The sequence below is a fragment of the Oncorhynchus keta genome, chromosome 11 (assembly GCF_023373465.1).
Source record: "Oncorhynchus keta strain PuntledgeMale-10-30-2019 chromosome 11, Oket_V2, whole genome shotgun sequence".
In the NCBI taxonomy this organism is placed as follows: domain Eukaryota; kingdom Metazoa; phylum Chordata; class Actinopteri; order Salmoniformes; family Salmonidae; genus Oncorhynchus; species Oncorhynchus keta.
Genome location: NC_068431.1, coordinates 34750048 through 34764925, shown reverse-complemented (window position 1 = coordinate 34764925; position 14878 = coordinate 34750048). Strand labels below are relative to the sequence as shown.

The following is a 14878-nucleotide window of genomic DNA, read 5'->3' as shown; positions in this document are numbered from 1 at the left end:
CTAAGAGATATTTAACAATGTTTAAAAAAAAAACAAATATGGGTGTCGCTTTTTATACTGCCAGACCAATTTAATCAAGAAGGGGATTCGCAGATTAATGTTCGATTTTGAGAAAGCGGTCCTCCCTCGCCGCTTTTTCCCGGTCACGTCACTGGCCATAGCCCGGTACATCGCAGTTCAGCTTAATCGAACTCCCTCAAGATATTTCCTCAGCATTAAGGACACGTCACTGGAAGGAACAGCGATTTATCCGGCCTGTTTGAATGATAGCTCATTAACGAATCAGGAATGAGATACTTTCCTGAGGGCCGACGCAAGACCAATAAACACGTTGCATAGCTTAGTTGGGTGGGATTCAGCGGCACACAAGGTTGTGTGTGAGAAAAGTGTATGTAACAGGAACGGAGTGGGTAAGTGCTGCTCAAAATAGCTGGCAAATCAACATATTCAACGATATAGATAATTGAAATGCTATGTTGTTCTGTTTGTATGCATATTCTGAACTTGTGTAATTTTGAGAGTAAGTGGAAGAAGAGCTTATGTTCGTTCATACAGCTAAAGTTAGCTAGCATGTAAAAATAAGGCACAGCCCAGATTCCATTCAACTCGAGCCGTCTTTTTTACAGGAACGTAAAACCCACCAGATGGCTAACCATTTATTGCGTTTAGGACAATGCATGCAGATTATTTGCTATAAAATTAGCTACATTAACGACATTCGCTAGCTACTTGCATTGACTTGGACAATTCCTTAATGTCAGCTATTTAGCAGAATGTATCTTACCGGTGTTGCCATGTCTACAACAATAGCCTGGGTTAATTAATTTGGTTGGTCAAGGCAGAAAAATAACTATGAATGTCAATACAAGGAAAGTTTGCAGCCTAGACTGAGTTGCATCCATATCCTGGTTTGATTCCTCTCGCCCCATCCAACCTGGCGGTGCGCGTGTCCTTATCTGGTTGGAACAGAGTTGGGCACGTCTTTAAACCCAGTCAGTGATTTCATTTGGCAAATAGTGTTAGTATTGTGTGTCAGGGGAGAAGTTCCAGGTGGTATCAAATTTGAAGTACCTCGGCAGCATACTTGATTCCAACTTCTCTTTTAAAAAGCATGTGAAAAAGGTAATTCAAATAACCAAATTCAACCTAGCTAATTTCTGATTTATACGAAATTGTTTGACTACATTGGTAGCAAAACTACTTCAAATCTATGATACTCCCCCACTTAACATACTGCTTGACTAGTTGGGCCCAAGCTTGCTGTACAACATTAAGACTTATTCAGTCAGTCTACAAACAGGCTCTCAAAGTGCTTGATAGGAAGCCCAATAGCCATCATCAATGTTACATCCTGAGAAAGCATGAGCTCCTGATTTGGGAAAATCTTGTGCAATACACCGACGCATGTCTTCTATTCAAGAACCTAAATGGCCTGGCTCCCCCTCAACTCAGTATTTTTGTTAAACAGAAAACCCAAACATATGGCAGCAGATCCACAAGGTCTCCCATGAGAGGTGACTGTGGTTCCCTTAAGGAAAATCACATTTAGTTAATCTGCTTTCTCTGTGAGAGCTTCCCATGTCTGGAATACACTGCCATCAGAGACTGCACCACATATCACACTTTCACAAAATGCTTGAAGACATGGCTTAAGGTCAATCAGATTTGTGAACATGGTCCCTAGCTGTATGTTGCCGCTCTCAATGTCTGTAGCTTGTGAGGTGTGGAAACACTGTTTATGAAATTTGTCTTGCTACTTTTTGTTCTATGTTGCTATTGTCTATTGTTTAATAACCTGCCCAGGGACTGTGGTTGAAAATTAGCCGGCTGGCTAAAACTGGCACTTTTGATTAATGTGCACTGTCCCTGTAAAAAATAAAATCAACTCAATAAACTCAAATATAGACATGGGTTAATATATCGTGTGATGTATTTAACATTCGTCAAGTGAGTTTTAAAAAAAAAAACACAGTAGTAGAACTTACTCGCCCTGAGTTTGTAGACTGAAGCACCATGTTTACAAAACCCAGAAATGCCACAAAGAATTATTTTTATTGGACAGACTTTCCTCATGACTGAGTTACTGATCAAGCACTAAAAAACTGAATGACTGCTGCTCTGACTCATGTACAAGCAAGGCAAATGTGGAATGGTGCTGGCTGCCTCACACCTACACGGTTCATTTAGATTTTCTTCCCAACAGGTACTAAGGGATAAGCTAAGTTATCCCTCCCTGCTTGAAGATGACGAAGTTGGGCTTCTTGCGGCTATCCTATGAAAAACAGGATACGCTGCTGAAGCTGCTCATCCTGTCTATGGCTGCAATCCTCTGTAAGAACACACACTTTACATCCTTTTCTGTTACTCTACACTTATCGTATTCATTATTATTATTGAAGGCTGTTGTCACCTGACTCTGACATAAGTAGAGATGATTTAGACTTGCTCTTTATTTCCCCCTTATCCCCAGCCTTTTCCACCAGGCTTTTCTCTGTGTTGAGGTTTGAGAGTGTCATCCATGAGTTTGATCCGTAAGTCCACTACCTTATTTTATGATAGTTTCCACCCCCCCCAATTGTTCAAATTGATGCCAGTTTACCATTAAAATTAAAATGGTGTTCAAATCCCTTGCATGCTTTGTTTCTTCATCGTCAGGTACTTCAACTACCGGACAACACGTTTCTTGGTAGAGGAGGGATTCTACAACTTTCATAACTGGTTTGATGACCGGGCATGGTACCCTCTGGGGAGGATCATCGGTGGCACCATTTACCCAGGTAGGTGGGATGACCTGTTCAATACAAGACTGTACTTGAAGTTATTGGGTGACTATCTAAACATTAGAATGTTCCACTGAAAGAGACTGTCCTGTGTTAAGCTGGCTTTGGGTCATCAACTCTATTGTCACCTTTTTCCCCCCCTCTGTCATAAAGATCCATTCTGTGGTTGTGTTGGCCTTGTCCACACATTCTTCGGCAACGGCAAGCTAACACTGATAGAAGCTACTTGCCCTTTGTTAACTCTTTCTATTCTGTCCGGGTTCCCCCAGGCCATTTTGTGTACTTCATTGAGGTAGGCAGCTTCGTGGTGTGGACTTGTCCTGTGTTAACTCTTTGTCCTGCCCTGTCCCCCAGGCCTGATGATCACATCTGCTGCCCTGTACCACGTCCTGAACTTCTTCCACATCACCATCGACATCCGTAACGTCTGTGTTTTCCTGGCTCCCCTTTTCTCCTCCTTCACTGCCATTGTCACCTACCACTTTACCAAGGAGCTCAAGGTAGGTTGCAGCACATCAGGTAGAAAGCGTAAAGAAACAAAGGTAACCTACAAACTGAAAATGCTCAAGTGCTCTGAGATGTACTTGTTTCCATGGTTTTCAAATCTACTGTCTACTTGTAGGATGCAGGTGCTGGGCTCTTGGCTGCCGCCATGATAGCAGTGGTACCTGGCTACATTTCCCGTTCTGTTGCCGGCTCTTATGACAATGAAGGTACAGAACATGCCTCTTCCCCACAGACATGCCCCTCTAAAAGACTTGGCCCTTGTTGTGATCTTTAATATATTTTCTTGTTTTTCTGTCCAGGTATTGCTATATTTTGCATGCTGCTGACATACTACATGTGGATCAAGGCAGTCAATACAGGCTCCATCTACTGGTCCTCCATGTGTGCCCTGGCTTACTTTTATATGGTGAGACTAATGCCTCTAAAACAAAGGAAAATATAAGGAACTTAGAAACTGAAAATTACAGTAACTTGGTCCCTGCTAAAGGTTGACACTACTCTTATGAGGCTTATCTGAAGGAGACTTACCATGGCTGCGTTTAAGAGAAAGGAAAAATAGCAAACGACATTGTTACACTATATAGCAAAAACGTTAAACCAAATGAACACAACCCTTATGTCTTTGTCTGCAGGTGTCCTCCTGGGGTGGCTATGTGTTCCTGATCAACCTCATCCCCCTCCATGTGCTTGTCCTCATGCTCACCGGCCGCTTCTCCCACCGTATTTACGTGGCTTACTGCACTGTCTACTGCCTGGGAACCATCCTCTCCATGCAGATCTCTTTCGTCGGCTTTCAGGTAAACACTTACCTGTATTCTCTCCCTTCCAACGCATACACAGCTGCTGTCCAGATGTTGCTCTGGACATGCAGTTAGACTGCATGTTATCTTGTGACTACAACATGGGCCCATAAATATTATGGCCCGGTATGATTTTTCAAAATAATGATTATATATCCTATTATAACAAATGTTTGCCATTGGAGGGATTTTGGGATATTACACTCACTCCGTTCACCTCCTTGTCTCCATTGAAGCCTGTGCAGTCGTCTGAGCACATGGCAGCATTCGGGGTGTTTGGCCTGTGTCAGATCCATGCCTTTGTGGACTACCTGCGCAGCAAGCTGAACACTCAACAGTTTGAGGTCCTCTTCAAGAGCGTAATCTCCCTGGTGGGCTTTGTCCTGCTTTCTGTGGGCACCGTGCTCATGCTGACCGGTAAGAAACTCTCCAAGGATCCGCACAGGAAAATACACTCAATCAAGTACAGCTTAAGTATTTGAACTCTGGGCCAGAGCAATGTCTCTACTCGCTAATGTAGGCTTCTATTTACAGACCTGTATAGTTGTTCAAAGCCTGTTTGTTCTTGATGATTAACATATACACTGAACAAAAATATAAATGCAACAATTGAAAAGATTTTACTGAGTTCAAATAAGAAAATCAGTCAACTGAAATAAATAAATTAGGCCTGAACATGGATTTCACATGACTGGGAATACAGAATATCCATCTGTTGGTCAGACGCCTTAACAAAAAAGGTAGGGGTGTGGATCAGAACTAGTATCTGGTGACCTCCATTTACCTCGTGCAGCGAGACGCGTCTCCTTTGCATAGAGTAAATCAGGCTGTTGGTTGTGGCCTGTGAAATGTTGTCCACTTCTCTTCAATGCCTGTGCGAAGTTGCTGGAAATGTCGACCCAGAGCATCCCAAACATGCTTCACGGGTGGCATATCTGAGTATGCGGGGACATTTTCAGCTTCCAGGAATTGTGTACAGATCCTTGCGACATGGGGCCGTGCATCATCATGCTGAAACATGAGGGGATGACGGTGGATGAATGGCACAATGTGCCTCAGGATCTTGTCACAGTATTTCTGTGCATTCAAATTGACATAGATAAAATGCAATTGTGTTCATTGTCTGTCGCTTATGCCTGCCCATACCATAACCCAACCGCCACCATGCAGCACTCTGTTTACAACGTTGACATCAGCGAACTGCTCACCCACACAACGCCATACAAGCGGTCTGCGATCTGCCCAGTACAGTTGAAATCTCTCTTAATCCGTGAAGAGCACACTTCATCAGCATGTGCTTGAGGGTGAGCATTTGCCCACTGAAGTCGATTTACGACGCCAAACCGCAGTCAGGTCAAGACCCTGGTGAGGATGACGAGCAAACAGATTGTTTCTGATAGTTTGTGCAGAAATTCTTTGGTTGTGCAAACCCACAATTTTATCAGCTGTCCAGGTAGCCGGTCGCAAAATATCCCGCAGTTGAAGCAGCTGGCTGTGGAGGTCCTGGTGTGGTTACACACGGTTGTGAGGCCTACTGCCCATTTCTCTAAAATGTGGCGGTGGCTTATGGTAGAGAAATTAACATTTAATTCTCTGGCAACTGCTCTGGTGGACATTCCTGCAGTCAGCATACCAGTTGCATGCTCCCTCAACTTGAGACATCTGTGGCATTGAATTGTGTGGCACAACTGCACCTTTTTAGTGGCCCTTTATTGTCCCCAACACAAGGTGCACCTGTGTAATGATCATGCTGTTAAGTCAGCTTCTTGATATGCCACACCTGTCAGGTGGATGGATTATCTTGTCAAAGGGGAAATTTGGTGCTTATGGAAATTGTCTGGGATCATTTATTTCAGCTCATGGGACTAAGACTTGGTTATTCCTAGATCATTCTCTAAATTTGAGGTCCTGCAGATTAAAAAGTATTTTATGAACATACAGATGTGGTTAAAGATAACGCATAACCCTATACCCAATAAATATCAAACGCATAACCCTATACCCAATAAATATCAGAACCAAGTGATTTGGTAGTGCCTTGTTCATTTGTCTCGACTTGACTGTTGTGATTGTGGTGTTTCTCAGGGAAGATCTCACCCTGGACTGGTCGTTTCTACTCGCTGCTGGACCCGTCCTATGCCAAGAACAACATCCCCATCATCGCCTCTGTGTCTGAGCACCAGCCCACCACCTGGTCCTCCTACTACTTTGACCTGCAGCTGCTTGTCTTCATGTTCCCAGGTAAACCCACTCAATCAGTCTGAAATGGTTTTTGCTGGTGAAATGACACAGCAGAGTGATGTTTAGGTAACTGGATTGATCAGAATAATGTTGAGACAGGTACAAATCACACATAAAGAAAAACATTGCGACGATTTAATGAACCTGCTTTTCTTCCTACTGACAGTGGGTCTGTATTACTGCTTCAACAACTTGTCTGATGCCAGGATCTTCATCATTATGTACGGAGTCACCAGCATGTACTTCTCAGCTGTCATGGTAAGTCAGCCTACAGATTAGCTCTTGGATGAGTGGAATATTTGAAATGCGTAGTGTCTAATATGCCAATATTTACTTTTGTAGTAGGAATTGCACATGGTACCTGTCAGTGCTCCCCTAGGCTCCATCCATCCATAATATTCATGCATTCTGGCAACGCTTGATTAGTTTTCCCCTATTGTATGTTGTGCAAGCAGATGAGCTCCCAGAAAGAGACTATGTAGCAAGTTATGTTCAACTGATTTGGCTGCTTCTCTCCTCAGGTGCGTCTGATGCTGGTCCTGGCCCCAGTCATGTGCATCCTGTCAGGCATTGGTGTGTCCCAGGTCCTCACCACCTACATGAAGAACCTGGATATCAGTCGGCCAGACAAGAAGAGCAAGAAGCAGCAGGACTCCACCTACCCCATCAAGAACGAGGTAAGCGAGGAAGGATACATCAAGGCATTATGATGCAATATTGGCCTCCAGATGGCACTGTTCAATAAATGGTTGTTAATGTCACCTAAATGCAGCTTTGGCATGTAGCCATTTGATACTGGGTGTCATTCCAACTGATGAAGTCAGGGCATGCATTTGATAAGGGTGATCTTGGGCTGGTCCAGTTACAACCCTTAAGCACTGTAGATCTGAAAGTAGTATGAGGTCCCTGATATCCTGTACCATTTTGTCTACCAGGTGGCCAGCGGGATGATTCTGGTCATGACCTTCTTCCTCATCACCTACACCTTCCACTCCACCTGGGTGACCAGCGAGGCCTACTCCTCCCCCTCCATCGTCCTGTCAGCCCGCGGCGGAGACGGCAGCCGCATCATCTTTGATGACTTCAGAGAGGCCTACTACTGGCTCCGCCACAACACCCCAGAGGATGCTAAAGTGATGTCATGGTGGGATTACGGCTATCAGATAACAGCCATGGCTAATCGAACAATTCTAGTGGACAACAACACATGGAACAACACGCACATCTCCAGAGTTGGCCAGGTGAAGTGTTTATTTTTTTCTTCTCTGTATTGATTCCTTTACATGGGACTGACATGTGGCAATCCTATCATCTTAATGTGTGGTTGATACCTGTGACTTCTGAACTATATATATGAACTGTGTGTGTCTGTTGATCGGTAGGCTATGGCGTCCACCGAGGAGAAGGCCTATGAGATCATGCGAGAGCTGGATGTCAGCTACGTCCTGGTAATTTTTGGCGGACTGACGGGATACTCCTCAGACGGTAAGTCTACAATGCCAGTGGAAACTATCAATGCCAATCACTCTTGGATTATTACAGCTTCTTATTATAGCTTCTTAACATATCTGTTTCAGATTAAGTTGTCATTGCCACATTCATGAATCAGATGAGGAGTAAATGCATTTATTGGTTTCATTTTTGACAAGATAAAAATGCATTGAATTTAAACTTTTTGTTGTTTTCAATTTAAATGCATCTTATTTTTAAGGTTCGTTCGATTTTGGGGGTGGGGTCGCAATAAATGATTGCGGAAAACATTCTGGTGGTAAAATTTGCATACAACTGCATTAGATAATCTTCAACTCATGCTTTGGGTCTGCCAACACATCTCTCTCTGTGCAGACATTAACAAGTTTCTGTGGATGGTGCGCATTGGGGGCAGCACAGACACAGGGAAGCACATCAAGGAGCACGACTACTACACCCCCACTGGAGAGTTCCGTGTGGACCGTGAGGGCTCCCCTGTCCTGCTCAACTGCCTTATGTACAAGATGTGCTACTACCGCTTCGGCCAGGTCTACACAGAGGCCAGTGAGTAACCCTGCCTTATTATAACACTGTGGGTTTTTATTTTACCTTTATTTAACCAGGCAAGTCAGTTAAGAACAAATTCTTATTTTCAATGACTGCCTAGGAACAGTGGGTTAACTGCCTGTTCAGGGGCAGAATGACAGATTTGTACCTTGTCAGCTCGGGAATATGAACTTGCAACCTTTCGGTTGCTAGTCCAACGCTCTAACCACTAGGCTACCCTGCCGCCAAGCTTCTATTCATCTTGGCCCTAGTCCTGATGTTCTAATCTTTGTTCCAGAGCGTCCCCCTGGCTATGATCGAGTGAGAAATGCTGAGATCGGCAACAAGGACTTTGAGCTGGATGTGCTGGAAGAGGCCTACACTACAGAGCACTGGCTGGTCAGGATATACAAGGTATATATCCTCCTTGCTATGGTCTTCTACTCCTCTGTATTTATTCAGTCACCTGTAGAGTACCAGCCCAATCCAGACTGAATCACTACCAGCCGTGATTGGGAGTCCTATAGGGCGGCGCACAATTAGCCCAGCGTCATCCGGTGTGGGCCGTCATTGTAAATAAGAATGTTCTTAACTGGCTTGCCTAGTTACGTAAAAAATAATTCCAGAGGCTTTTTTAAAAAAACATTACATGTAGACTCTACATGAAAGTTTCGATGTGGGAGTATAAATTATATTTCCTTATTTGATGCTAAGGTGTAAAAATATTTTATTTTTTACGATTTATTAACGGTCTTTTTTTTAACCTTCAGGTGAAAGACCTGGATAACCGAGGGCTATCACGGACGTAAAGCCCGCTGACCCATCAGCGTTCATAAACCCCTTTTAGCACTGAGAAAGCCTTCTTTTGTGGTCTGCAGATGAGTGAAATGAAACTTTTTTTTTATTGTTTTTATTTTTTTTATATTGTACTTTTGTTGGAAATTGCAGATTTTTTTTAATTATTTTTTTTTTTAACCAATGTGGTGTTTCTCTCGTCTGGGAATGGCAGGAGGTGGTGTTTAATAATGTCCAATCAAATATCAAATTATTTCTGCAATCAATGGCCAAAATAACAATATTGTCAGTCGGTGAGCTTTGATTTTAATGATGTGGTCAATAAAAGCGGGAAAAAATGTGACTGGCATGTTGTCCGTCTAGTTTTGAATTTGCGTTGTATTTACATTACCATGCCATCTTTGGCAGATACGTTTTTCCCAAGAGCTTTGAGTCAAGATTTAGCAACCATGCAACTCTTAATTTTTTTTATATATATATATATGATTTTGCTTGATGAAAACCAAATGCATACAATGATTTGAACTGGGGGGAAAAGAGGGTGGGTACTACTGTGTATATACAGTTGAAGTCAGAAATGTACATACACCTTAGCCAAATACAATTCCTGACACTTAATCCTAGTAAAAATGCACTGTTTTAGGTCAGTTAGGATCCCACCTTTTAAGAATGTGAAATGTCAGAATAATAGTACAATGATTTATTGTTTCTTTCATCACATTCCCAGTGGGTCAGAAGTTTACATGCACTCAGTATTTTGGTAGCATTGCCTTTAAATTGTTTAACTTGGGTCAAATGTGTTGGGTTGCCTTCCACAAGCTTCCCACAATAAGTTGGGTGAATTTTGGCCCATTCCTCCTGACAGAGTTGGTGTAACTGAGTCAGGTTTGTAGGCCTCCTTGCTCGCACACACTTTTTCAGTTCTGCCCACATTTTCTATGGGATTGAGGTCAGGGCTTTGTGATGGCCACTCCAATACCACAACTTTGGAGCCTTGGGGGCATTGTCCATTTGGAAGACCCATTTGCGACCAAGCTTTAACTTGCTGACATGTCTTGTACCATTCTTTTCCCATTATCTTCAAGGTCCTTTGCTGCTCTTCTGGGATTGATTTGCACTTTTCGCACATGTATGTTCATCTCTAGGAGACAGAACGCGTCTCCTTCCTGAGTGGTATGACTGCTGCGTGGTCCCATGGTGTTTATACTTGCATACTATTGTTTGTACAGATGAATGTGGTACCTTCAGGCATTTGGAAAATGCTCCCAAGGATGAACCAGACTTGGGAGCAATAATTTTCTTTCTGAGTTCTTGGCTGATTTCTTTTGATTTTTTTTTTCTCCCATGATGCCAAGCAAAGAGACACTGAGTTTGAAGGTAGGCCTTGAAATACATCCACAGGTACACCTCCAATTGACTCAAATGATGTCAATTAGCTTAAGGCCATGACATAATTTTCTGGAATATTCCAAGCTGTTTAAAGGCACAATCAACTTAGTGTATGTAAACCTCTGACCCACTGGGATTGTGATAGTGAAATAATAATCTCTGCATACAATTGTTGGGGAAAAGTACTTGTGTCATTCACAAAGTAGATGTCCTATCCGACTTGCCCAAACTAGTTTAATTTGTGGTTGAAAAAGTTTGAATGACTCCAACCTAAGTGTATGTAAACTTCTGACTTCAACTATAGGTAGGTAGTGGTACTTGTGGTCACGTTTCACAGAAAAGGAACACGTTTTTACAAATGGGTCACCAGGTTCCTCAAGATCCAAAACTTGTCAGAACTTTTCACTAAACACAATTTCTGGATATTAGACATTTCTTGTTAGAATTCCATCGTGAGGATGTCAAAGAAACGTGTGGTAAAAATGAATATATTAAATAAATTAGCAAGTATAACTGAAAGTTTAACATGATCTTTCAATAATGACCCTTTTTTTTCCCCCTCCCCAAAACAGAGTACGGTTCTTTTGTTTGCTAATTTCTCTGAAACAAAGTGAAGCCTGGCCTCGTTATGGCTCGTGCTCTGTCAATCAAATGTGGTGGGTAGGATGCCTTGGTTCAAAGGTTGGCTGTATTAAGCATTCATCTTTTTAGAGCCTGAGGTACGTCAAACACCCATGTAACTGACATGCCATCCCAAAATAATGTTGCGTCCAAAAGGCAAAAAGGGGCTTCCAATATGTCAACTGAAGAGTCATAGGTGCTGGACTTACTGCTGGTCCATCCTGAAAGATATTTTGCTGCTTGCTGTTTTGGAGTAGGAGGTTTCAATCAGTTCAGCAAGGTTTGTCTCATCAAATACTTAATGTTTTTTCTTTTTAAATAGCCTTTAGAATGTATGACCTTTCATTATGTATGATACACCTTAATTGCGTTGTAATTTCAGGTGAAGAAATTGTCTGAAGGGGCTAGGGGGGCATCTTACAGTAATTTGGTTTTCAATGTTTTGGCTGGGCATTTGGATATACTGTCAGATCCAAAATGATTGTCACCCTTGATTAAAAAAAAATATCAAGACATTTTTTATAAAACATTTTTTAAAGGGGAAATATTTAACAAGGAATACAAAAACAATTATTGTCACCTGTTTTCAATACGCACAATCTGTTCCTGTGCAAACAAGATATTGGAGTGCTCCGCTCGCCTTGGGCTGCAACATGCCCAGGTAGCCTTAGCATCTCCCCGGCACCTGTCCACACTGTGCCCTCTTCACTGTGAAGAGCCTGTGTCGCAGGCTAGCACACGCCAAACTAGCCTTAGTCGACAGGACCCTAACATGGGGGCCGGCGTCCCCGATGGCTCACCAGAGGCGGTGGATATCCCCACCGGGAATCATGGAGTGACGGCTAATGTGGGCGTCATCCCCACCAGTTCTCAGTGTAGACCTACAGGGTGTGTGCAAACGTGCTGTGAATAAGCTGGTGATTACCTGTCCCAATGCAGTAGCAGAGACCACCAAAGCTAAATGGACAGCCAGGCAATTATTACCAGTCTTCCCAGAATTGCCTGGAGGAGATTACTCGTACCTGGAGTACATCTTTCTCCTCCAAGAACCCTGTCCAAGTTGGGTCGGTGTTGACATGGTGGGGATTGGCTTTGCCCACATGCCCCCCATCGAACCACCGGTGGCTTCCTATCTACGCCCCAGCCAGAAGTCCTCCATGACCTTGACTGGCCCCACCTTACCAACCAAGTATGAGCGCTTCCAGTCCTCTGTGACAGAGGTGGTCTATAGGTCAGTTGCCACAGCGGTGAGGGTTCTCAGCACTGCCTCCATGCTCTCGGCATACCAAGCTGAGCTACAGGAAGAGCTAGTGGTCACACTGGAGCCAGGTCTATGGGATGAGATCTTTATTGCCACAGACCTCAACCTGCATCTGCTTAAAGCCGCTGTCCAGGCGTCAGGAAGAGCGATGGGGCTCATGATATCCCAGGAGAGGGCTCAATGACTCAACCTTTCCACAATGTATGATAGTGAGAAGCTGTAGATCCTGGAAGCTCCAGTAGACCCTAAAGGCCTTTTCGGTCCCACCGTCAAGATGATACAGAAACAGTGTGAGGGTGAAGCCCACGAAGATACAGCCCTGTGCCTCACCACACCTTCGCCCAGGCTGCAGCAGGTCGACCCCCCTCGACCTTTAAAATCCCAGCAGCAGAGAACCTTGGACCCTAAGGGACCCAGGTCTAAGAAGCCTCCCTTCCCACCCAGAGAACTGGCAGACATGCAGTGTCAAACTGGGTACAGGGCACGATAGACAGGGGATGTTGATTACAATACGATGTCACCCTGCCTCGATTCAAGGAAATCATATACACTAAGGCTCAGGGGGAATCACTGAGTGTACTCCGGGAGGAAATCACATCGCTAATAGGGAAAAGGGCAATAAGAAATGTTCCTCCCGAGCAAAGACACTGCGGCTTTTACTCAATATTTCCTGGTTCCAAAAAAGGGGGGTGGCATACACCTGATTCTAGATTAACATGCTCTGAACAGGCACATGAGAAAGTACACATTCAGAATGTTGACACACTGCTCTGCTATGTTCTGTGTGCCCAGGTGATTGGTTCGTATCCGTCAACCTGAAGGAAGCTTACTTTCGCATCTCAATATACCCTCCTCACAGGAAATTTCTCAGATCCGCTTTTCAAGGCGTAATCTACGAATTTCTGGTGCTCCCTTTCGGCCCCTCATGTTTTTATGAAGTGTACGAGGCAGCCATAGCCCCAATCAGAGAGGGGCATTCAGCCGATGACGTACATGGATGTTTGGTTGCTGTGCGCGCAATCGAGATAAGAGGTCTTACAACATAGTCCGCTTCTCTTGGAACACCTGACATTTCTAGGTTTCAGAATAAACACAGTAAAAAGTGTTCTGATTCCCACGCCGACAATCTCTTTCCTAGGTTTAATCCTAGATGCTGTATCATTCAAAGGTTTCCTTTCAGTGGAACATATAATAACTTTACAAGATTTCCTAGCAGAAGGAGCCTGGTCTCTTTGAAAACATGCCTAAGTCTACTAGGTTTGATGGCATCGGCTTTAGTAGTTATTTGGATGCTTGGATATGAGAGGGTTTCAATGATGGGTCTGTGTTTGAGGAATGGTGCACTAAATCACAGACAGTGCAATTCCAGTGCTCTGTCCCGGTAATCCTGTCGTTTCTACAGGAATTATTAGAAAAAGGAAATGCCTTTTCTACTATTAAGGTATATCAAGCAGTTATTTCGGCTTGTCGTGTGGGTTTTGGGAGCACGACAGTGGGGCAACAACCCCTTGTCGTCTGTTTTATGAAGGGTGCATGTTGTTTGAGTCCGGTGTCCAAACAGCTTGCCCGGTCATGGGATTTATCAATTGTTTTGGATGCTCTATGCCAACAGCCTTTTGAGCCCCGGAATCAGGTAGAGCTAAAGATGCTTTCATTTAAGACTGCTCTATTACTAGCATTGGCCTCCGCCAAGTGTGTAAGTGACATTCACGCACAATATGCACCCGGTAACAAATCAAATCTAATTTTATTGGTCACATACACGTAATTAGGTATCATTATGGTCCTTCTGTAGCTCAGTTGGTAGAGCATGGCGCTTGTAACGCCAGGGTAGTGGGTTCGATCCCCGGGACCACCCATACGTAGAATGTATGCACACATGACTGTAAGTCGCTTTGGATAAAAGCGTCTGCTAAATGGCATATATTATTATTATTATTATATTATTACGGCCTAACTCCGCCTTTATCCCAAAGATTATTAACCCATCTTTGATATGTCTTCCCCTTGAGCTGGTAGCTTTTTATCCCCTGTTGTTTTTCTCTCTGGAACATCAACGGTTTTATATGTTGTGCTCTGCGCATCTACATGGACAGGACTAAGGGATTTAGAAACTGTGATCGTTGTTTGTTTCCTGGGCGAAACCTCACACAGGTAAAGCGCTCACTTAACAATGCCTCTCTCACTGGATAGTGGAGGCTATCGCCTTGGCCTACACAAGTAAGGGTCTTCAGTCTCCTGCTGGCCAACGGGCTCATTCCACTAGAGGAATGGCTACGTCCTGGACTTTATTTAAGGGCATATTTATCCAAGATATTTCTCTCAGCAGCGAGTTGGGCTTCGCCTCATACATTTGCGAAGTTTTATAGGCTCGATGTCACTGCACTGGCCCTGGTGCATACTGTTATACGTGTAGGATCTTGGGGCAAAACCCATTTGTGTGATACATTGCACAGGGCAGTTGGTTG

At 43.7% G+C, this 14878-nt stretch overlaps 1 protein-coding gene across 1 annotated transcript; it reads left to right on the top strand.

The window, feature by feature from the left end:
• Positions 1 to 251: 251 nt before the first annotated feature.
• Positions 252 to 9482, top strand: LOC118390106 (dolichyl-diphosphooligosaccharide--protein glycosyltransferase subunit STT3A). Its single transcript, XM_035780336.2, has 17 exons — positions 252 to 410; positions 2204 to 2331; positions 2471 to 2531; positions 2656 to 2777; positions 3135 to 3280; positions 3403 to 3493; positions 3587 to 3693; positions 3920 to 4084; positions 4324 to 4504; positions 6173 to 6328; positions 6495 to 6586; positions 6850 to 7005; positions 7264 to 7569; positions 7711 to 7813; positions 8174 to 8362; positions 8643 to 8758; positions 9115 to 9482. Exons 2-17 carry the CDS (start codon positions 2244 to 2246, stop codon positions 9151 to 9153), a joined length of 2118 nt encoding a protein of 705 aa, XP_035636229.1. The 5' UTR covers positions 252 to 410; positions 2204 to 2243; the 3' UTR covers positions 9154 to 9482.
• The last annotated feature ends 5396 nt before the right edge of the window (positions 9483 to 14878 follow it).

Coding starts and splice junctions, on each gene's coding strand:
- LOC118390106 (XM_035780336.2), top strand. CDS start 2,244: ATGACGAAGTTGGGCTTCTTGCGGCTATCCTATGAAAAACAGGATACG. Junction 7,570..7,710: donor ACATCTCCAGAGTTGGCCAG/GTGAAGTGTTTA, acceptor GTTGATCGGTAG/GCTATGGCGTCCACCGAGGA. Junction 8,363..8,642: donor CCAGGTCTACACAGAGGCCA/GTGAGTAACCCT, acceptor TCTTTGTTCCAG/AGCGTCCCCCTGGCTATGAT.